Source organism: Pristiophorus japonicus, chromosome 3, assembly GCF_044704955.1.
Source record: "Pristiophorus japonicus isolate sPriJap1 chromosome 3, sPriJap1.hap1, whole genome shotgun sequence".
Classification (NCBI taxonomy): Eukaryota; Metazoa; Chordata; class Chondrichthyes; family Pristiophoridae; genus Pristiophorus; species Pristiophorus japonicus.
Window position 1 is genome coordinate 42,968,189 of NC_091979.1, and position 24,602 is coordinate 42,992,790.

Sequence of the window (24,602 nt, forward strand, 5' to 3'; positions counted from 1 at the left end):
GAAACTTGTGTTAACGTGCGATGCGTCGTCCTATGGTGTCGGGTGTGTGTTGCAGCATGTCAATGCCAAGGGTCAGTTACAGCCGGTAGCTTATGCCTCCAGGAGTCTGTCCCAGGCAGAAAGGGGCTACGGGATGGTAGAAAAGGAGGCGCTCGCATGTGTATATGTGGAAACGAAAATGCACCAGTAGCTGTTTGGCAGGAAATTTGAGCTGGAGACAGATCACAAACCTCTAACGTCCCTTTTGGCCGACAACAAGGCCATAAATGCAAACGCATCGGCCCGCATACAGAGATGGGCACTCACGTTATCTGCCTATGACTACACAATTCGGCACAGACCGGGCACCGAAAACTGCGCCGATGCACTCAGCAGGCTCCCACTAGCCACCACTGAGGGGGCTACCAAGCATGGTGCTGAGATGGTCATGGCTGTTGAAGCTTTCAGAAGCGAAGGCTCACCCGTGACAGCCCGTCAGATTAAAGTCTGGACAAATAGAGACCCGCTATTGTCTCTAGTCAAGAAATGTATCCTGAATGGGAACTGGGCAGCCACGTACAGGGCATGCCCTGAGAAATTTAAACCATTTCACAGGCGCAAGGATGAACTCTCGATTCAGGCCGATTGCCTACTGTGGGGAAACCGCGTAGTCATGCCCCAGATGGGCAGAGAGGTGTTCATCAGAGAACTCCACAATGGGCACACGGGCATTATCACGATGAAGGCAATTGCCAGGTCACACGTTTGGTGGCCAGGGATAGACGCAGATCTGGAACTTTGTGTTCGCAGGTGCAACACGTGTGCCCAGCTGGGCCATGCATCCAGGGAAGCCCCCCTTAGCCCCTGGCCATGGCCTGCCAAGCCTTGGTCACGCATCCATGTGGACTACGCAGGTCCTTTCAAGGGGAAAATGTTTTTGGTTGTAGTAGACGCCGACTCCAAATGGATCGAGTGTGACATTTTAAATTCAAGCACATCCTCTGCCACAGTAGAAAGTCTATGGGCAATGTTCGCCAGACATCTTGGTCAGCGACAATGGCCCGTGCTTCACAAGCACTGAATTCCAGGACTTCATGGCAGGCAATGGAATTAACCATGTTAGAACGGCACCGTTCAAGCCGGCCTCAAACGGCCAGGCAGAACGAGCAGTGCAGATAATCAAACAGGGGATGCTCAGATTCCAAGGGGGTTCCCTACAAACCCGCTTATCACGCCTCCTGTTGGCCTACAGATCCCGACCACACTCGCTCACAGGGGTTTCACCCGCAGAGCTACTAATGAAAAGGACGCTCAAAACCCGGTTATCCCTTATAAACCCCACCATGAAAGAAATTGTCGAGAGCAGGCGCCAGTCACAATATCACTACCATGACAGGAATGCGAGGGCGCGATGTATTGATGTAAATGATCCTGTTTTTGTCCTCAACTACGCTGCAGGGCCCAAATGGCTCGCAGGCACTGTGGTTGCCAAAGAGGGAAATAGGATTCTGGTAATTAAACTTACCAATGGACAAATCTGCCGCAAACATGTGGATCAAACAAAAAGGAGGTTCAGCAACCCCATAGAAGAAGCAGAGGAAGAACACAATATAGAGTTCACTCACCACAGGTGACCGAACACCGGAACCAAAGGGAGGAGAGCCCAGTCACTGTGGGCAGTCCGGACAGGCCTGAGGCACTGCAAACAGCAGACACTCAGGCCAGCGCCCAACAATCGGAGCCCCAACTCAGGCGCTCTACAAGGGAGCGTAAACCACCAGAGAGACTCAACCTGTGATCCCAATAAGACTTTGGGGGGGGAGGTGATGTCATGTATTCAACCAGCATTGTAACCCATGTATAAACTGACCGAAGTTGTACACCGTGAGAACACTGACCACTAGGTGGGAGACACTCCTAACCTGGACCTTCAGGTATAAAAGGGGAAGCTCCACCTACCTTCATCACTTGAGTGCTAAGGAATAAAGGACAGGTCACAGACTGACCTTCTCTCAAGCATGGGCCTCGTGTGCATTTATATTGTGTAGTAAGGACATATCAAGTATGATGAAGACCATGGTAATAAATTGGAGAAAAGCTGATTTTGAGGGGCTGAGAATAGAACTTGGGAAAATAAAATGGACAACAATATTGGCAAGAAATGGGAAGCATTTAAAACGGTGTTTAACTGAGTCCAGGAAAAATATAGTCCACTAAAAATCACGAACAAGCTAAACACTAATGAGACACCATGGATGAATAAAACCATGAGGGAAAAATTGAGTGTAAGGAAAGAGGCATACATTAAGTTCATAGACAGCAGGGGGGAGCATGATAAGTGAGAATACGAAGAGATTAGAAGAGAAGTCAGAAATCCAATTAGGAAGGCAAAGAGGAACTATGAAATTAAATTATCAAGGAACATAAAACAAAATAGTAAAATATTTTACAGGCTCATAAATAAAAAAGGTAGGTCGGGCTGGGAATAGGGCCGCTAAGGGATGGACAAGATAACACCACAGGTAGCGATAGAGAGATATCAGAAATATTTAATAATGACTTTGCTTCAGTATTTACCAGGAAGATAGAACAGGTGAACATGACATCGGATGATGAGATTAGTAATGAGATAACTGTATTTTAAATAAAAAGAGGAAATATATTCAATAAACTAATCAAACTCAAAGAAGATAAAACTCCTGATCTGGAAGGATTACATCTGCTCATTTTAAAAGAATCTGGGGAAGAGATAGCAGAAGTATTACTACACATATTTAATCATTTATTAGAAACAGGTGTAGTGCCAGAGGACTGGCGGATAGCTAACGTAATACCTATATTTAGGGAGGAAGATATAACATGTCCGGGGGAACTGTAGACCAGTCAGCTTAATATCCATGGTACGAAAAAAATAGAAGGACATCTAGAACCAGTAATATAATAATGAATAGCATGGATTTCAAAAGGGAGCGTCTTGCTTGGCCAACCTCATTGAATTCTTTGAAGAGGTAACAGAGAAGTAGACAAGGGTAATGTAGATGGAATTTATCTAGATTTTCAAAAGGCCTTTGATAAGGTACCACATAATAGTCTAATGAATAAATCAGAGAATGCGGAGTCAGTGGACAAGTAGCAAAATGGATAGCTAGTTGGCTTCAAGTCAGAAAGCAAAGAGTAGAGGTAAAAGGTGGCAGAAGGTGGGTAGTGGTGTTCCACAAGTATCAGTGCTGGGACCACTGTTCACAATTTATATTAATAATTTAAACTTTAAAATCAAAACCACAATTTCTAAATTTGAGGATGACACCAAATTTTGAAATTGTACCCTGTACTCCCAAGTCCAAGTCATTAATATATAGCAAGAAAATCTGTGTTGGCTTTCATTAACCATATTTTTCTAGATGCCAATTAATAATTTTACCTAGATTATTGTTTCTAAAAGTTTCCCCACCACCATGTCAGGCTGACTGGCCTTTAATTGTTGGGTTTATCCCTCACCCTCTTTTTGAACAGCATTTGCAGTCCTCTAGTCCTCTGGTACCACTCCCATATCTGAGGGGGGTTGGAAGATTGCAGCAGAGCCTCCACAACTTGCACCCTTACTTCCCTCAACAACCTAGGATGCACCCCATCTGGACCGGGTGACTTTTCTACTGCCAACCGTTTAAGTACCTCCTCTTTATCTATTTTTATTCTATCCAATTTCTCTACTACCTCCTCCTTTACTGTGACATTGGCAGCATTCTCTTCTTTAGGGAGGACAGATGGAAAGTACTCATTTAGTCCCTCAGCCATGTCCTCTGCCTCCACAAGAAGATCTCCTTTTTGGTCTCTAATTGACCTCATACTTCCTTTGATTCTATGTTTATAAAAGACTTTTGGGGTCCCTTTTATGTTACCTGCTAATCTATTCTCGTACACTCTCTTTGCCCCTTTTATTTCCTTTTTCAGTCCTTCTACACCTCTTGTATTCAGCTTGCTTCTCCATTCAATTATGAACTTGACATTTATCATAAGTCTCCTTTTTCTGTTTCATTTTAATCTCTATATGTTAAGTCATCCCAGGAACTCTAGCTTTGGATGCCCTTCCTTTCCCCCTCGTGTGAATATGTCTGGTCTATACCCAAGCTATCTCTTCTTTGCAGGCCTCCCATTGCTCATTTACCGTTTTGCTTACCAATCTGTGATTCAAATCCACCTGGGCCTGATCCCTTTTCAACTCACTGAAATTAGCTCTCCTCCCATTGAATATTTTCACATTTGCTTTTTCCTTGTCCTTTTCCATAACTACTCTAAACCTAATGGGATCCAATGCTGATTTTTTTTTGTCAACAAACACTGATGTATTGACTGACCCTCAAAATATTGGGCAGTTTGCATGTAGGCATACTGTTAATAATGTTGTGGAATGTTACAATTGAAATTTTCCTGTTAGACTCAATTTTGACAGACACAATTTTACTACTTACTCAATAATGCTTCAGCATGAGTAGACCAGAATAGTTATTTGAACATTTTATTGGAATCTTAACTGTAAATTCACAATTGAATTAGGTTTCTACATGAATAACTTTATTGTTGGTACACTTCTCAAAAGCAAAACATGCAAAAAATATATATAAAGGCATGTTTCTGTACTAAACACAACTTTTAGACACATTTACAGCAAGAAATAATAGCAAGTTCATTGGATGAATGAAGTACTCAACAGCATTTCATAACATTTAGTAAAAGCAGGAGGAATACATTAAAAGAAAGCTTAATACTTGTGATTTTCTTGCATTCGAGCATTAAATGGTACTTTGGGAATGGTGGTGCTTGTTTATTGATAGGTAGGCTTTTTTAAATAAGGTAAAGAAATATCAGGTGCATTGAACTATTCTCGATTATGTTTCCTCAAACCAGGTAACAATTTGGGCACACACGAGCGGCTATGTTAACAGCTAGTTTTGTGGATTATGTTGCAACTGCATATAGGAACCATGTAGGAGTTAAAAGGAATGTTATTATTTAGAAAAGCCAAATCCAAATCAAGTTTGTGTTTGATGCATGTATTCCAAAATCCTAAGTAACGAGTATAATTGTTGGATATAAGAGATCCCAAATCTTTGATCATTTACGAGACAATTAACTGACCACCTTGAACAGCAGGTTTGATTTGGATGCCCAGGGATCAGTGTGATTTCATCAACCAGTAGTGTCTTTTGTTCTTTTTGTGTTTTGGTGTTCAGAAAGATTTGGGTGTCCTTGTGCAAGAAACACAGAAAGCTAGCATACAGGTACATCAAGCAATAAAGAAGGCAAATGGCATATTCTCCTTTATTGCAAGGGGGCTGGAGCATAAGAGTAAGGAAGTCTTGCTACAATTGTACATTGCCTTTGATGAGACCACACTTGAAGTACTGTGCATAGTTTTGGTCTCTTTATCTAAGGAAGAATGTACTTGCCTTGGAGGCAGTTTAACGAAGGTTTACTAGATTGATTCCTGGGATGAGAGGGCTGTTTTATGATGAGAGATTGTGTAGAATGAGCCCATACTCTCTTGAGCTTAGAAGAATGAGAGGTGATTTCATTGAAACATACAAGATTCTGAGGGGGATTGACAGGGTAGATGCTGAGAGGTTGTTTACCCTGGTTGGAGTGTCTGAAACTAGGGGGCACAGTCTCAGGATAAGGGGTAGGTAATTTAAGATAGAGATGAGGAATTTCTTCACTCAGAGAGTTGTGAATCTTTGGAATTCTCTGCCGCAAAGGAGTCTCTGAGTATATTTAAGCTTGAGATAGATAGATCTTTGGAGTCTAGGGGAATCAAGGAATATGGAGATCGGGCAGGAAAGTGGAGTTGAAGTCGATGATCAGCCATGATCTTATTGCATGGCAGAGCAGGCTCGAGGAGCCGTATGGCCTACTCCGCTCCTATTCCTTGTGTTCTTATGTTCCTATGTCGCAACGGTTGAGAATGGATCAGATGGATTGATGGCAGTGTAAAGAATTTGGAAACCTTTTGCTGTAATTGAAGAATCTGACAAGAACTTCAAAGTCATAACATTGCCTATAACAAAGGAAAAACACAATTGGTGAGTTTTATTTACCTTGTGGTATCATGCCATCCTCAATGCCAATTAATTATAACCTGTCATTAAGTTAATCACCAACAACTTTCCATTCATTTATATTTGTAGCAGAATCAATAATAGAGCAACTACTCATGGAAGTGAGTAGGAAATGTTGAACATCCAAAGAAAAATGTATTTTCTTGTGGATAGTATTTTATACAGCAGGAGAAATTTAAGACTTCAATCAAGATATCTGACAAAGGAGTGAAAAGCGTGTGATATGAACAGGTCATGATCAGTTGGATTTGTATACCGATAAAGACTATGGGCCCAAGTTTCCCCAGGAGTTGCTCCTATTTTTTTGGAGCAACTAGTTTTATTGGATTATCTTAAAAATCGGAATTCTCCACATTTAGTTTGCTCCAGTTTAAGTGAGTTAGTTCAGTTTCTTTTTAGTTCAGTTTTTTTTTCAAAAGGGGGCATTACCAGCCATTTACGCCTGCTTTGGCCATTTAAACAAGTTTAGCCAGCTAAAAGTTACTCCAAACTAATTTAGGCCAGCGTATATGTCCACTTTTGTATGCTCAGAAAAACCTTGCGGAAACTTAAGAAATCAGCGCAGGTAGCTAAAGATTGGGGCGGGGGGGAGGGAGGGGGGGTGGTGGCGGAAGGGAAGTAAGAGATTTTCCAAAGCACTAAACACCTTCACAACAACATTAAAGAAGAATAAATACATTAAAAGCACTAAGCACTAAACAAAGCAGTACATTTAAAGCAAGCACTAAACAAAGCACAAAATAAGCATTCAATAACAAATAAAAACTACAAGGAAGCTGAGAGGACCCGCACCAACACTTACAAAACACTAAACAAAGCACAAAAAGTAATAAACAATTAATTAACAAATAGAAAATAGAAGCAACCCTGCACCTAAAGCACCAAGACCAAAGTAATAAGCAATCAATCAATCAATAAAAAATAAAAAATAGAAATCCTGCCTTTATGTGAAGGGAAGGTGGGGGGCGGGGAGGGGGGGGAGTGGGGAGTGTCATGTTTGTAACCTCACATAACTGTAACCTGTATGTAACAATACTGTACACTGTATACACCTGAGAAATGCACACCTTGACCACAGGGGGTGAACTGTCAGCAGCATGCACAGTCCCTGCGGTCAGCCCGGACGAGCCGGAATCACCACAGGTGACAAAGACGCATGCCAAGGCTCAACAACCAGAGCCCCAACTGCGGCGCTCCTCGAGAGAGCGTCGACCGCCTGAAAGACTCAGTCTTTGACCCAAAGACAGGGGGAGGTGATGTCATGTTTGTAACCTCACATAACTGTAACCTTTATGTAACAACACTGTACACTGTATACACCTGAGAAATGCACACCTTGACCACAGGGGGTGAACTTGTGGGAGACACTCCTCACCCAGTCATCCAGGTATATAAAGGGAGGTCCCATGCAGGGTCATCACTTCTTGGTCCTGTGAATAAAGGTACAGGTCACAGAGTGACCATGTCTCCAGTATGTGCCTCATGTTGATTTGCTATAGTGTGTAAGGACACAACATTTGGCGACGAGAAACGGGAATCAACGACTGAAGAGAATGGCCACCGGTAGCACGGAGGAACGGTACTGTGTTGGTGAGGACTGGGACGATTTCGTTGAGAGGCTCCAGCAGAGCTTTGTCACGAAGGACTGGCTGGGAGCGGCAGCGGCTGACAAGCGAAGGGCGCATCTACTGACCAGCTGTGGACCTAAGACGTACGCGCTGATGAAAGACCTGCTCGCACCCGAGAAGCCGGCAGACAAGACCTTCGAGGAGCTCAGCAAACTGATCGGTGAGCACCTCAAACCGGCGACTAGTATACACATGGCCCGACACCGATTCTATAAGCAGCGACGTCGGGAAGGGCAGAGCATACCGGACTTCGTTGCGGACCTTCGGCGCTTGGCCAGCCTCTGTAAGTTCACAGACACCTGCAGGGGGGGAGATGTTACGGGATTTCTTCATTGAGGGCATTAGTCATGCCGGGATTTTTAGAAAGCTAATTGAGACCAAGGACTTGACCTTGGAAGCAGCGGCATTGATGGCTCAAACCTTCATGGCGGGGGAGGAGGAAACCAAGATCATATAAACGCGCAACTCTGCTCCCAACGTGCCGATGGAGCAGGGAGTTAACATGGTAAACGCGACTCAGAACCCCGCAGGCAGGCAAGGGCAATTCAACACCAACCAGGCAGTAACAGACTTTAGGGTGGGTCCGCAGCAGAGACAATGGCACGTTGAACAGACATTTACACCATCACAAGGGACAATACGTCCCGGGATGGGACCATTGACACCCACAAACAGAGTGCTCAAGAGTAATCAAAGAGACAATCAGAGAGGAATGCCTGGTAACAGCTCATGCTGGAGGTGCGGGGGCATACATGTTGCGAAGACCTGCCAGTTTCAACAATTCATCTGCAGAAATTGTATCTTGAGTGGACATTTAGCCTGGATGTGCAGGAAGCCCGCAGCGAGACTGGTTTACGAAGTGGATGAACCTCAAGAGGGGTCTACAAGGCAGGGGTATGCCTGGGACACAGCAATAGATGCTGAAGTTCAGCAGGTCCAGGTGGCAAACATCCACAGCTCATACACAAAAACGGCACCTATGATGATGAGAGTACTGTTAAACAGCATCCCCGGTACGCATGGAGCTGGACACAGGAGCCAGCCAGTCACATATGAGTGTCCAACAATTTGAGAAACTGTGGCCACTTAGAGCTAGCAGACCAAAACTAGAACTCATTGACAAGCAATTACGGACGTACACCAAAGAGATCATCCCAGTGCTAGGCAGTGCAATGTTGGTGGTCACACATAATGGATCTCAGAATTGGCTGGAATGTCCCGGGAAGTGGTCCCGTGCTTTTGGGGAGGAGCTGGCTAGCCGAGATGAACTGGAAATGGGGGGATGTGCATGCCATTTCATCTGTGGAGCGAAGTTCATGCTCACAGGTCCTACAAAAGCTCGAGTCATTATTTCAACCTGGGGTCGGGACTTTCACAGGCACCAAAGTAAGGATACGCATCACCCCGGATGCCACACCAGTGCACCACAAAGCCAGAGCTGTGCCGTATGTGATGCGGGAGAAAATTGAGAGTGAGTTGGACAGGTTGCTAAGAGAGGGCATAATTTCGCCCGTTGAATTCAGCAACTGGGCAAGCCCCATCGTCCCTGTTCTAAAAACGGATGGCTCGGTCAGGATCTGTGGCGACTACAAGGCCACCATCAACATGGTGTCCCTTCAGGACCAATACCCGCTTCCGAGAGCGGAGGATCTTTTTGCCACGCTGGCAGGCGGCAAGCTGTTCACCAAGTTGGACCTCACTTCGGCCTACATGACCCAGGAACTGGCCGAAGAATCCAAGCTACTGACCACCATCACCACGCACAAGGGGTTGTTTGTCTACAACAGGTGTCCATTTGGCATTCGTTCAGCAGCCGCTATCTTTCAGAGGAACATGGAAAGCCTGCTCAAATCCATCCCCGGAAAAATTCTATTTCAGGCCGACATCCTTATCACGGGTTGAGACACCGAGGAACACCTCCACAACCTGGAGGAGGTGCTATGCCGACTGGACCGGGTAGGCCTGCGACTAAAGAAGTCCAATTGTGTGTTTTTGGCCCCAGAGGTCGAGTTTTTGGGCAGGAGGGTTGCCGCAGACGGGATCCAGCCCACCGAATCCAAAACGGAGGCGATCCGTCGCGCGGCTAGGCCCGGCAACACATCAGAGTTGCATTCATTTCTGGGACTATTGAACTATTTCGGGAACTTTCCATTGAACTTAAGTACATTGCTGGAGACGCTACACGTGCTCCTGCATAAGGGTTGCGATTGGTTTTGGGGGGACTGTCAGGAACGGGCTTTCAATCGGGCGCGGAACCTGCTTTGTTCCAATAAGTTATTGACACTTACGACCCCTGTAAGAAATTGGTTTTGACATGCAATGCATCATCCTATGGGGTTGGGTGCGTGTTGCAGCAGAGTAATGATGAGGGCCAACTCCAACACATGGTTTATGCCTCCAGGTCGCTCTCCCAAACAAAAAACGGGTATGGGATGGTTGAAAAGGAAGCACTCGCATGTGTCTACGGGATGAAAAAGATGCACCAGTACCTTTTTGGCAGAAAGTTCGAGTTAGAAACGGACCACAAGCCGTTAACATCCCTGTTGTCAGACAGCAAAGCTGTCAATGCCAATGCGTCAGCTCGCCTACAGCGATGGGCTCTCACGCTGGCTGCATATGACTACACCATACGGCACCGGCTATGCAACGAAAATTGCGCTGACGCGTTCAGCAGGCTTCCACTGGCCACCACTGAGGGGGCAGCGGGGCAAAGCGCGGAGATGGTCATGGCTGTCAATGCCTTTGACAGTGCAGGCTCCCCCATCACAGCCCACCAGATCAAAACCTGGACAAACAGAGATCCCCTCCTATCACTGATTAAGAAATGTGTCCTGACTGGGGATTGGGCGCCCGCACACGGAGCATGCCCTGAAGAGGTCAGACCGTTTCACAGATGGATGGATGAACTCTCCATCCAAGCCAACTGCCTACTATGGGGCAGCCGGGTAGTTTAGCCCAGGTGGGGTAGGGAAGCATTCATCAGGGAACTCCACAGCGAGCACCCAGGCATCGTGCTCATGAAGGCCATTGCCCGGTCACATGTATGGTGGCCGGGAATTGATGCAGATCTGGAACACTGTGTTCGCAGGTGTACGACGTGTGCCCAGCTGGGCAATGCCCCCAGGGAGGCCCCACTCATCCCGTGGCCCTGGCCACCAAGCCATGGTCACGTATTCATGTCGACTACGCGGGCCTGTTTATGGGAAAAATGTTCCTCATTGTTGTTGATGCATACTCGAAATGGATCGAGTGCATCATATTGAATTCGTGCATGACATCCACCACAGTGGAGAGTCTGCGTGCGGTCTTTGCGACCCACGGCTTGCTGGACATCCTAGTTAGCGACAACGGCCCGTGTGTCAACTAGCTATGAATTCCGGGAGTTCATGTCGGGTAATGGTATCAAACATGTCAGGACAGCGCCGTTCAAGCCGGCTTCCAATGGCCAGGCGGAACGTGCGGTCCAAATCATAAAGCAAGGCATGCTCCGGATTCAAGGACCCTCCCTTCAATACCGTCTATCGCGCCTCCTGCTGGCCTACAGGTCCCGACTGCACTCGCTCACGGGAGTCCCGCCAGCGGAACTACTCATGAAACGTACACTAAAAACTCGGCTGTCCCTCATTCATCCAGTCTTGTCAGACATTGTTGAGGGCAAGCGCAAGTCCCAAAATGAGTGTCACGACTGTAAATCAAAGGGGAGATGGATAGAAATCGATGACCCTGTATTTGTTCTTAATTACGCTGTGGGGCCCAAGTGGCTCGAGGGTACTGTAATTGGTAAAGAGGGTAATAGGGTCATAGTGGTCAGACTCAACAATGCGCAGATATGCCACAAGCTTCTGGACCAAGTAAAAAAAAAAGTTTCAGCATGGACACTGAGGAACCTGAGGAAAATCATGAGATGCTGCCCACACCACTGCCAGTGAATGAGCAACAAGAACCGTCAGCAGCATGCACAGTCCCTGCGGTCAGCCGGGACGAGCCGGAATCACCACAGGTGACAAAGACGCATGCCAAGGCTCAACAACCAGAGCCCCAACTGCGGCGCTCCCTGAGAGAGCGTCGACCGCCTGAAAGACTCAGTCTTTGACCCAAAGACAGGGGGAGGTGTTGTCATGTTTGTAACCTCACTGTAAGCTGTATGTAACAACACTGTACACTGTATACACCTGAGAAATGCACACCTTGACCACAGGGTTGAACTTGTGGGAGACACTCCTCACCCGGTCATCCAGGTATATAAAGGGAGGTCCCACGCAGGGTCATCACTTCTTGGTCCTGTGACTAAAGGTACCGATCACAGAGTGACCTTGTCTCCAGTATGTGCCTCGTGTTGATTTGCTGTAGTGTGTAAGGACACAACAGGAAGGAAGGTGAAAGTACCCTCTTGATCAAATGATACAAACCCTCTCGCAGGTCTGGAGCCAGTCCCTTGGACTTAAGTATCCTGAGGATCTTGTTCCCAGTAACAAAATGCACCTGGACAACATCATGGGAATCCCTTTTTTTTTGATTCAGTGAGCTTGAATTTTATTGTTTCAAATTCTGAGTCCTTTCAATCTTTTCTGTTTGGAAGGCTGCGCCCATCTTCAGGATTCATCACCGGGGCACAACGAGAAACTCTTGCACAAGCAAAGCATTAGTTTCATGGAGACTGCCCCAATCCTGCCCCCAAACATCGGGCAACGTTAAACAGACGAGTCTGCCCAGGTACCATCCTACTCACGTCTTGCCCCCAATCTCTTTGCTTTCCTGCTACCCCCGCCCTCCCGAACATCTCCGAGCCAGTCCCAAGGAACACTCGATGGCCTCAGTCAGTGAGAGCAATCAAGGCTTCGACGACATTTCCCAGATGCTCCCGAAGACCACGCTCTGCTGCACTTCGAGAAATAGCCATCTCGTTTATAATGAGTTCGACATCTTCCTTCTTGATGGTCACTTTTGCCAGTTCCTTCTCCCTTTCTTGTTTGGCTTTCTGTTCCCAAGATCTCCTGTCTCCGATGACGGACATTGCCGTCTCCAGGTCTGAGCTCAGGATCTCCTTCTCCTCTGCATAGTCAGTCACCCGGTCCAGGAGCCCATTCGGCCAGGGCTAGGGGCAACGTGCTTCGGGCCCCTCCCACACAGAGATTCGAGGGCGAGGAGCTACTGCACATGCGCGCACACTCTAGCGCGCATGTGCAGAGGTTCCGCCCCCCCCCCCCCCCCACTGGATATGTTGCACTATGCCAAGCCCGAAGACGTCCTGAGGAGCGGGGAGAATTCCTCGGTAAGTTTTAGGTGCGCTTTTTGTTCCAGAAAGTCGGCCGTGCTAAGTGTTGCGGCAAACTTGGGCCCTATAACAGTTCTTAAAATGCTATCAAATAAACATGAAAAAAGGGAGAAAACAAAAAGATACAGGAAAAGTGTTAGGGAAGTAAGATTAGAGTAGCTGGCCCAAATTTCCTTAGGGCTCTCGTCTTACTGGGGATATTATTAGGGCAGATGGGGCTTGTGGGCATGACCCTGTTACACCGTAACCCCGAGTTGTTTGTGCGCTGGGGTTTTGGATTGGGAAGCAGGGAGTCAAGGGCAGGGCTCCTTTGAAACTGATGTGACAGAAGGACTGGTGGGATAACATCATCGATATCTGGTAGCCACAGCATTCTGCCTGCCTGCTATATGTTACATGACACAAGTGGGGCCCAACAAAGTGGTAAAGATATGGGGCTGGATTTTCGGTTTGTTGCCGCCTCTGTTTTCGCCCCGGAGAGGCGGTAATGGTGGCCGGTCAGTTTCCAGTGCCCCGCCGGGACATTCAGTGCCCGGTTTGCGGGGGCGCGGAGCAGTATCACTGGGAGAGGTGAGCCGGTGTGCAACGCCCCTAGTTGTGACACCGGCTCGATATTGGTTCTTGCCCGATCCGTAGCGTCCTGTAAGGCATCCGAGTGGGACCACCTGTGAAAGCTGGCGGTCCGAGCTGTACCGGCCGCATTGAGTGAAATAATGTCGACCTGAGGTAAGTGTGATTGTTTTTTCATTTTTTTATTTTTGCTATTAATGTTGATGTGGCGCCAGCAATGTGTTGGGAATGTTTTTGGTGTTTTTGTTCCAGATTTATTTTTCCACGGAAGTTTCTCTTCGGGTGCTCCGAGGCCGGCTGTTTAGCTCGGGATTTTCAGTTGCTCGGCCGGCCTAATGTTCGAAAAGAGGTGTGGAAAGCCTCCCTTAGCACTCCGTTCTGCACGAGGTCCAGCTGGTGAACTTTGTAGCTGGAAAAGCAAACCTTTTCCCAGCGCAAAATTTATTGCTCCGCCTGGATTAACACCGCAACTTAGGCGTGACCGAATTTCCATTCCTTGGTTTCTTAAGGACAGTGGTCTTTATTGGAAAAGAGCCACTTGTTTTCTTTTTTCTGCCATTCTCATAAGACCATAAAAACATAATAGGAGGAGTCGGCCATTTGACCCTCCGTCATTCAACTGATTTTCTACCTTAACTCCACCTTCCCACACTATACCCATATCCCTTAATTCTTTTTGTTCCCAAAAATTTATCGACCTCTGTCTTGAATATACCTGTACTCAACGACTGAGCATCCACAGCTCTCTGGGGTAGAGAATTCCAAAGATTCACAACCCTTTGAGAGAAGCAATTTCTCCTCATCTCAGTCCTAAATGGCCAACCCTTTATTTTGAGATTGTGACCCCGTGTTCTAGATTCTCCAGCCAGGGAAAAATATCTTCTCAGCATTAACCATGTCAAGCCCCTTAAGAATTTTATATATTTCAATTTGATCACCTCTCATTCTTCTAAACTCTAGGGAATATAGGCTTAGTCTACTCAATCTTTCCTCAAAGGGCAATCTCCTCATCCCAGGAACCAGCCTAGTGAACCTTTGTTGCACTCGCTCTAAAGCAAGTATGTCTTTCCTTAGGTAAGGAGAACAGAACTGTATGCAGTACTCCAGGTGAGGCCTCACCAATGTTCTGCATAATTACAGCTTCTTTACTCTTATAGCCTAATTCCTTTGTAACAAAAGCTAACATACTATTTGCTTGCCTAATTGCTTGCTGTACTTGCATGTTAACCTTCTGTGATTCATGTACAAGGTCACCCAGATCCCTTTGAATGCAAACATTTCTCAGTCTCTCGCCATTCAACAAATATTCTGCTTTTTTGTTTTTCCTACCAAAGTGGATAACTTCACACTTCCCCACATTGTGTTCCACTTGCCATGTTCTTGCTCACTCAGTCAATTTGTCTATATCTCTCTGCAGCCTCTTTGCATCCTCCTCACAGCTTACTTTCCCACCTAACTTTGTATCATCAGCAAACTTGGATACGTTGCACTCAGTCCCTTCATCTAACTCATTAATATAGATTGTAAATAGTTGAGGCCCAATCTCTGATCCTTGCGGTATCCCAGTAGTTTCAGCCTGTCAACCTGAAAAGTCCAGTTTATTCCGACTCTTTGTTTTCTGTCCATTAATGAATCCTCAATCCATGCCAATATATTATCCTCAATCCCATAAGTCCTAATTTTGTGTAATAACCTCATTATTGCACCTTATCGAATGCTTTTTGAAAATTCAAATACACTACATCCACTGGTTTCCCCTTGTCCATCCTACTAGCTATATCTTCAAAAAACTCTTACCAGCTTTGTCAAACACGGTTTCTCCTTCATAAAACCATGTTGACTCTGCCTAAACATATTACGATTTTCAAAGTGCCCTGTTACCACGTCCTTAATAATAGATTCTAGCATTTTCCCAGTACTGAACTCAGGCTAACTGGCCTATAGTTCCCGGTTTTTTCGCTTCCTCCTTTCTTAAATAGCAGGTTTATATTTGCTACCTTGCAATCCTTGGGCACTGTTCTAGAATCTAGGGAATTCTGGAAGATTAATACCATTGCATCCACTATCTCTGCAGCTAACTCTTTTAAAACCCTAAGATGCTGGTCATCATGTCCAGGGGATTTGTCGCCACTTCTCCAATGCTGGACATCGCAGTCCCACTCCGCCATTGCTACTAGCAGTGAAGTGGGATTGTAGGTTTTCTAGCCTGCTAGCTCCAGTTGAAGAATTATCACCAGCACAGATAAGAACATAAGAAATAGGAGCAGGAGTAGGCTATTTGGCCCCTCAAGCCTGCCCCGCCATTTAATAAGATCATGGCTGACCTGATCATGGACTCAGCTCCACTTCCCTGCCCACTCCCCATAACCCTTTACTCCCTTATTGCTCAAAAATCTGTCTATCTCTGCCTTAAATATATTCAATGAGCCAGCCTCCACAGCTCTCTGGGGCAGAGAATTCCATAGATTTACAACCCTCTGAGAGAAGAAATTTCTCCTCATCTCAGTTTTAAATGGGCAGCCCCTTATTCTAAGACTATGTCCCCTAGTTTTAGTTTCTTCTATGAGCGGAAATATCTTCTTTGTCGAGCTCCCTCATTATCTTATGTTTCAATAAGATCACCTCTCATTCTTCTGAACTCCAATGAGTATAGGCCCAACCTACCCAACCAACTCTTCATAAATCAACCCCCGGAATCAACCGAGCGAACCTTCTCTGAACTGCCTCCAATGCAGTATATCCTTCCATAAATACGGAGACCAAAATTGTACGCAGTACTCCAGGTGTGGCCTCACCAATTCCGTGTGCAGGTGTAGCAGGACTTCTCTGCTTTTATACTCCATCCCCCTTGCAATAAAGGCCAATATTCCATTTGCCTTCCTGATCACTTGCTGTACCCGCATGCTAACTTTTTGTGTTTCATGCACAAGGACCCCCAGGTCTCTGTACTGCAGCACTTTACAATTGTTCTCCATTGAAATTATAATTTGCTTTTCTATTATTTCTGCCAAAATGGATAACTTCACATTTTCCCTCATTATACTCCATCTGCCAAATTTTTTGCCCACTCACTTAGCCTGTCTATATCCCTTTGCGGATTTTTTGTGTCCTCCTCACAATTTGCTTTCCCACCCATGAGGTCGGTCACTTTCTTACATGCATCTGAATTATTGGTTTGAGGTTGTTTTGACATGAAAGGTAGTCCATGGACCACAGCAGCAATCTGTATGAGTTAGTTATGTTTAAAGTGAACAGTTTGCTGCTGTTGTATTCGATGAGAATAGCTATTAGTAACTAATGCTCGTGCCTCCATAGGTTGTAACAAAAATGAAGCCATATGGACTTGTATGGAAGGTTTGCTCAGATACTGCTATCACAAATAGTTTAAGCATTGACTTCATATTCAATGCAGGGTGTGTTATAAAAAATATTTGCAAATTATTTTCAACATATTGCTTAAAGTGGATTGATCTCAGAAAATACAAAACATTCAAAAGTATTTCTAGTTCAGCATATAATTCTATAGGAATTTTTATTAAATTGCATGGTTACCTGTGCTAATGATGTCGCTTGGTAATTTATTTCCACAAAATCTGAAAACACAAAATATGAAGTTTGATGTTGAACATTAGACATGAAAGGTTCACGAGTAAAGATTTAGGTTTGAAACTGAACATTGATTATTTTGCAGACCTCAAATCCAGAGACTCATTATTAGCTCAACCATATATACTAGTGTGGAACACAACCGTTGCATTACAGTTACGGAAATGCAGCTAAGAGTTTTAGTTTTGGGAGACAGAAAGAAATCTTGTTTATGAACCGAGGAGTTGAACACTTTTTGCATTCTCAGGTTAGACTTGGCATAAGTAGATGTATGGGACAGCTCTCTCTCTCTTCACATTGCCCCAAAAGTGTACTAAAAACCAAATTATAGAAGAGCAGATCTCCTATTACAACAGCTCTGTTTGGCATTCCTTGAATAGAATGTTTTGACGGTGTTACACACTGGGGATACAGATAAGGGATATAGGCCCCTATTTTCGCCATGATTGTACGCCATTTTTTGGCATCCAAACGTTTTCTGGCGTGAAATATTCACTTTCCAACTTCCGCCAACTTTTGGACGCGATGCTGACCATATTTAAAATTTTTTGGCACAGACACAAGTCAAAACGGGATCGGGCGCCGTTTTGTGGACTTAATCGATTTTGGCCGTCCACGATTTATTTCGGCGCGACACACACTGCCCAACAGCCCCACAAAATAAAACATACATTAACTTAAGGAATCAGCACGGCGCACAAGAGGACAGGAGCGAGGCAATAAGAATACACAATAAAATACCTTTTTTTTCACAGAGAACTCTTTTTGGAGCAAGGGAAGAAGATTTCTGGGCCGAAAGGACTGCTCCCCCCGCAGCTGGGCCCGCTGCAATCCCGGGCCGAATGGCCCTCCCTTTCCCGAACTTCAACTCGCAGGGGTAACGGGCCTGAGCAGGGGCCATTCGGCCTGGGATTGCAGTGGGTCCAGCTGGAGGGAGCAGTCCTTTTGGCCTGGGATTGCAGCGAGTCCAGGAAGGGTGGTGGCAGCAGATGCAGCAGGGGGAAAGGTCCTTTGCGGCCCTTTCGGCAGCGGTGGGGTAGCTGTCCTTTCGGGGGAGCGGGCTTCAGCGTCTCTGGTTGCCCTGGCAACTTCAGCTTTTTGCGCATGGCCAGGGAGTTTTTAGCGCAGACTTGAAGCTCCGCCTCGCAGATTAACTTCGGAGAGCGCTGCGCCAAATACAAATGCAAAATACTGCGGGTGCAAATATTTTGCGCCAAATACAAATATTTCTTTGGTGAAAGTACAATTTTTTTTTCTCTGGTGCAAATGTATACAAAAAAATCGTACATTAATATGTGCGGGCTCCAAAAATCCTGAAAGTGGAAAATAGGGGCCATAGATAGGCTAACTGAGTAGGCAAAAATTTGGCAGATGGAGTATAATATGGGAAAATGTGAGACTATCCATTTTGGTAGGAAAATTAAAAAAGCAAATGATTAATTAAATGGGAAGAGATTACAAAATGCTGCAGTACAGCGGGATCTGGGTGTCCTTGTACATGAAACACAAAAAGTTAGCATGCAGGTCCAGCAAGTAATTAGGAAGGCAAATGGAATGTTGGCCTTTATTGCAAGGGGGATGGAGTATAAAAGTAGTGAAGCCCTGCTACAACTGTACAGGGTATTGGTAAGACCACACTCATAGGTGGTGAGTGGACTAGTTCCAAAGTTGCCAGTTCTTATAGTTGTGGGATCTGATTGGTTTCTGCGAATCATGTGATGAATAGATGGACCAATCAGAAAGCCAGGAATAAATCCGACAGTTCGACGCAAAACTTTTGGTTAGTAAGATTTGTTTTTTTCAGCATCACAGTGTATGAGATGAAGGGGCCGAAATTCAGCTCCCAAAAAGGCTGCTTACCACCAGAAAGCGGCGGCCAAGCGGCGGAGTTGAGTGGCCATTGCCAGCAAAATTCAGCTCAGGGATTTTTCTGCCGATCCCCACTTCCGCCCAGTCACTGCCGACCAATCCTAAGTGCATGATCAAAGCGCGCATCACCGATCTCTGGCACCTCCATTCAAATTCAGCTGTAAAATCCTCGATGCGCTGAGTGGTGTCCCCGACAGCTTTTTCTGTGTGTGCACCTTGTCTTCTGTGTGTGGAACTTGGCTGCGCGGCGGCTATTAAAGGTTAGGGCCCACTGCCGCGGCCGGCATTTTATTTATTTTGCGATCGGCCGGACAATTGTGCCCCCCCGGGTTCGGTCGGGCCACCAACAGGCAGCCTGGAACCCCCTCTTGGCTGCCAGACCGCTGGCCCGGCCGAAACCCTTCCTGGTGGCCCAGTGGACTGAACCTAAAGAATCGCCGCTTCTCTCCTCTTTAAGTGAAGGGGAGAGACATGGCGACGCACATGCGTAATGACGTCATCACCGCTTTGCTGCTGACTGACAATGGCGGTGACTCCGTCCCACCCCCACTTCCGCCCCTCTGCAGTACTTATCGACCCATTTCCGCCCCCATTATGACCGACTTCCGGTCTGCTTCAAAAAAACTACAAAGAGCTGAATTTCGTGAAAGAGGCAACCTCATCCGACGCGGCGGAGAAATCACCAAAAGCAGAAGGTGAAATCCGCTTTGGGCAGGGGTGAATTTCAGCCCCGAAAACTTTAATGCTAAGTACAAAAAACTGCAATTGAAAATTAGGAAGACCGAAGCCATTGTTTGTGGTCCCTGCCACAAACTCTGTTCCATCCTCTCCAACTTGTGTGGCTGAACCAGACTGTTTGCAACCTTAATAGAAAACCAAAATCAATAATGCACTTTAATAACTTTAAGGTTGATAAAATATTGCATTACACCACAGCCTCATTCACCTGAAAACAAGACCAGTAGGAGTTGGATGTTTGACCTGAGTCAGATCAGGTAATGGGAGCAAAATTGCTCCGCGCTCAGTTTGGGGGGCTTAATTCGAATTAAGTGATTTGTTTTCGCCCAGCGGTAGGCGGATGCAAGAGCCCCGGAATTGGGTACTTTAACTTTAAAAATCATCGGGGCCCTCTCGGGGCGGGAGGGAGGCGAGAGCAGGGCTCTGTGAGTCAGCGCGACACAGACATGCCACATCGCGCTGAAGCGTTGCAACGTCCCACCCCTTCTCTTAAAGGAGAGGGCCGCTGTGAATTCTGCAGCAACTTCCGTGGCGCCCACTGGGCCACCAGGGAGGGCTTTGGCCAGGCCAATGGCCCGGAACCCAAACGGGGATGCCGGGCTTCCTATTAGCGGCCCGGTCGAACCAGCGTCCGCCATTTTGCTGACTGCAAAGTCATCCGACAAAAAAAAGCACCCGCAGCGCAAGGCCCCCCACCCCCCCCTTTAAGGGTGGACGGGGCACCACAGCCATCACAGCTTTGGGATCCACAAACCTGTCGGTGGCATTAACCCACTCCAACCTCAATCCCATGGGGCAATTTTCCCCGCGGGGCATAAAGGGGCCAGTGCGCACAGCGATGATGTCATCCCTGTATGCGCTGCCACCTGGGATGAAAAGTAAGGGGCGCAGCGCCAACCTGTTTTCGTCATCGCCATCCCGGGGGCAATTCCAGCTGGGATGCCTGCCCCCTGGCAAAAAGTCCTTATCGCCCCATCAGCGCCTCCTGGAGGTGCTAACAGGCCTTTCGGAAAGGGACAATTTCGACCCCAATATCTTTTATGTGCAAGTCCAACTTCTATTTGCACAGGGTTGCAATTTTTCGTCAGGTAGGGTCAGGATAGATTGAGCAGGATATAAGATCATCTGGGATTGGAGACTGTCAGAAATCTTGATTAATTTCCAAATTCAGTTAATCACCAGGAGTCACCTCCAATATGGTGGATATTTGAAGTATCATATCTGTGCATTGGATTGTGACACTTCAAAAGATGTGGGTTAGAAGCAATATTTATTTCTCCGTAATTCATTTTTAATCCAGATATTTAATTGATGGTGACCCAGATCAATGGATGCAGAGTGCCAAAAATCAGTTTTTCAATTAGAAATCAATTAAAATATTATCATATATTTAACTATAAAACTCATTTGTTCTACACATTTCTCATTTATACCAAAAATAAGCCCATGGCCATGGTATTTTGTGGGGAAAGGAGTCACCCATGTCTTAAAATGTTAAATATTTAGGGAGCTAAGAGTTAAATTAAAAAGTAGGACCTCAAAGGTAGTAATCTCAGGATTGCCACCAGTGCCACGTGCTAGTCAGAGTAAAAATAGCAGGATAACTAAGATGAATACGTGGCTTGAGGAGTGGTGCAAAAGGGAGGGATTCAAATTCCTGGGACATTGGAACCGGTTCTGGAGTAGGTGGGACCAGTACAAACCGCACGGTCTGCACCTGGGACAGGACCGGAACCAATGTCCTAGGGGGAGTGTTTGCTTGTGCTGTTGGGGAGGGGTTAAACTAAAATGGCAGGAGGATGGAAACCTATGCAGGGAGACAGAGGGAAATAAAATGTGGGTAGAAGCAAAAGATAGAAAGGAGAATAGTAAAAGTGGAGGGCAGAGTAATCCAAGGCAAAAATCAAAAAGGGTCACATTACAGCAAAATTCTAAAGGGACAAAGAGTATTAAAAAGACAAGCCTGAAGGCTCTGTGCCTCAATGCGAGGAGTATTCGTAATAAGGTGGATGAATTAACTGCGCAGGCAGCTATTAACGATTATGATATAATTGGGATTACGGAGAAATGGATCCAGGGTGACCAAGGCTGGGAACTCAACATCCAGGGGTATTCAACATTCAGGAAGGACAGACAGAAAGGAAAAGGAGATCAGGTAGCTTTGCTGGTTAAAGAGGAAATTAATGCAATAGTAAGAAAGGACATTAGCTTGGATGATGTGGAATCTGTATTGGTAGAGCTGCAGAATATCAAAGGGCAAAAAACACGAGTGGGAGTTGTGTACAGACCACCAAACAGTAGTAGTGAGGTTGAGGACAGCATCAAACAGGAAATTAGGGATGCGTGCAATAAAGGTACAGCAGTTATCATGGGCGACTTTAATCTACATATAGATTGGGCTAACCAAACTGGTACCAATGCGGTGGAGGAGGATTTCCTGGAGTGTGTTAGGGATGGCTTTCGAGACCAATATGTCAAGGAACCAACTAGAGGGCTGGCCATCCTAGACTGGGTGTTGTGTAATGAGAGGACTAATTAGCAATCTTGTTGTGCGAGGCCCCCTGGGGAAGAGTGACCATAATATGGTAGAATTCTTTATTAAGGTGGAGAATGACACAGTTAATTCAGAGACTAGGGTCCTGAACTTAAGGAAAGGTAACTTCGATGGTATGAGATGTGAATTGGCTAGGATAGACTGGCAAATGATACTTAAAGGGTTGACAGTGGCTAGGCAATGGCAGACATTTATAGATTACATGGATGAACTTCAACAATAAGGGAATTAAGGGTTACGGGGAGAGGGCGGGTAAGTGGAGCTGAGTCCACGGCCAGATCAGCCATGATCTTATTGAATGGCGGAGCAGGCTTGAGGGGCTAGATGGCCTATTCCTGTTCCTAATTCTTATGTTCTTATGTTATGTTATGTACATCCCTGTCTGGAGTAAAAATAAAATGGGGAAGATAGCTCAACCGTGGCTAACAAGGGAAATTAGGGATAGCGTTAAATCCAAGGAAGAAGCATATAAATTGGCCGGAAAAATCAGCAACCTGAGGACTGGAAGAAATTTAGATTTCAGCAGAAGAGGACAAAGGGTTTAATTAGGAGGGGGAAAATAGAGTATGAGAGGAAGCTTGCAGGGAACATAAAAACTGACTGCAAAAGCTTCTATAGATATGTGAAGAGAAAAAGATTAGTGAAGATCAACGTAGGTCCTTTGTAGTCAGAATCAGGTGAATTTATAATGGGGAACAAAGAAATGGCAGACCAATTGAACAAATACTTTGGTTCTGTCTTCACGAAGGAAGACACAAATAAACTTCCGGAAATACTAGGAGTTCGAGGGTCTAGCGAAAAGGAGGAACTGAAAGAAATCCTTATTAGTCAGGAAATTGTGTTAGGGAAATTGATGGGATTGAAGGCCGATAAATCCCCAGGGCCTGATAGTCTGCATCCCAGAGTACTTAAGGAAGTGGCCCTAGAAATAGTGGATGCATTGGTGATCATTTTCCAACATTCTATTGACTCTGGATCAATTCCTATGAACTGGAGGGTAGCTAATGTAACACCACTTTTTAAAAAAGGAGGGAGATAGAAAACGGAATTATAGACCGGTTAGCCTGACATCGGTGGTGGGGAAAATGTTCGAATCAATTATTAAGGATGAAATAGCAGCGCATTTGGAAAGCTGTGACAGGATCGGTCCAAGTCAGCATGGATTTATGAAAGGGAAATCATGCTTGACAAATCTTCTGGAATTTTTTGAGGATGTAACTAGTAGAGTGGACAAGGGAGAACCAGTGGATATGGTGTATTTGGACTTTCAAAAGGCTTTTGACAAGGTCCCGCACAAGAGATTAGTGTGCAAAAGTAAAGCACATGGTATTGGGAGCAATGTATTGACATGGATAGAGAACTGGTTGGCAGACAGGAAGCAGAGCGTCGGAATAAACGAGTCCTTTTCAGAATGGCAAGCAGTGACCAGTGGGGTGCCGCAGGGTTCAGTGCTGGGACCCCAGCTATTTACAATATACATCAATGATTTAGATGAAGGAATTGAGTGTAATAGCTCCAAGTTTGCAGATGATACTAAGCTGGGTGGCAGTGTGAGCTTTGAGGAGGATGCTAAGAGGCTGCAGGGTAACTTGGACAGGTTAGGTGAGTGGGCAAATGTATGGCAGATGCAGTATAATGTGGATAAATGTGAGGTTATCCACTTTGGTGGCAAAAACAGGAAGACAGAATATTATCTGAATGGTGACAGATTAGGAAAAGGGGAGGTGTAACGGGACCTGGGTGTCATGGTACATCAGTCATTGAAGTTTGACATGCAGGTACAGCAGGCGGTGAAGAAGGCAAATGGCATGTTGGCCTTCATAGCGAGAGGATTTGAGTATAGGAGCAGGGAGGTCTTACTGCAGTTGTACAGAGCCTTGGTGAGGCCACACCTGAAATATTGTGTTCAGTTTTGGTCTTCTAATCTGAGGAAGGACATTCTTTCTATTGAGGGTGTACAGCGAAGGTTCACCAGATTGATTCCCGGAATGGCAGGACTGACATATGAGGAGAGACTGGATCAACTGGGCGTGTATCCACTGGAGTTTAGAAGAATGAGAGGGGATCTCGTAGAAACATAAAATTCTGACTCGATTGGACAGGTTAGAGGCAAGAAAAATGTTCCCATTGCTGGGGAGTTCCAGAACCAGGGGTCACAGTCTAAGAATAAGGGGTAAGCCATTTAGGACCGAGATGAGGAGAAACTTCTCCACTCAGAGAGTGGTTAACCTGTGGAATTCTCTACTGCAGAAAGTTGTTGAGGCCAGTTC

General features: G+C 45.8%; 1 protein-coding gene across 1 annotated transcript in view; it reads right to left on the reverse strand.

The window, feature by feature from the left end:
* Nucleotides 1-4,545: 4,545 nt before the first annotated feature.
* The window catches only part of tnfaip6 (tumor necrosis factor, alpha-induced protein 6), a 79,410-nt gene continuing 59,353 nt past the window's right edge, over nt 4,546-24,602 (reverse strand). Inside the window, exons 5-6 of the mRNA XM_070874388.1 lie at nt 17,118-17,158; nt 4,546-6,031 (exon numbers count right to left, since the gene is read on the reverse strand). Of these exons, the coding sequence (XP_070730489.1) occupies nt 5,919-6,031; nt 17,118-17,158 (154 nt within the window). The 3' untranslated portion in view covers nt 4,546-5,918. The remainder of the gene's footprint in view (nt 6,032-17,117; nt 17,159-24,602) is intronic.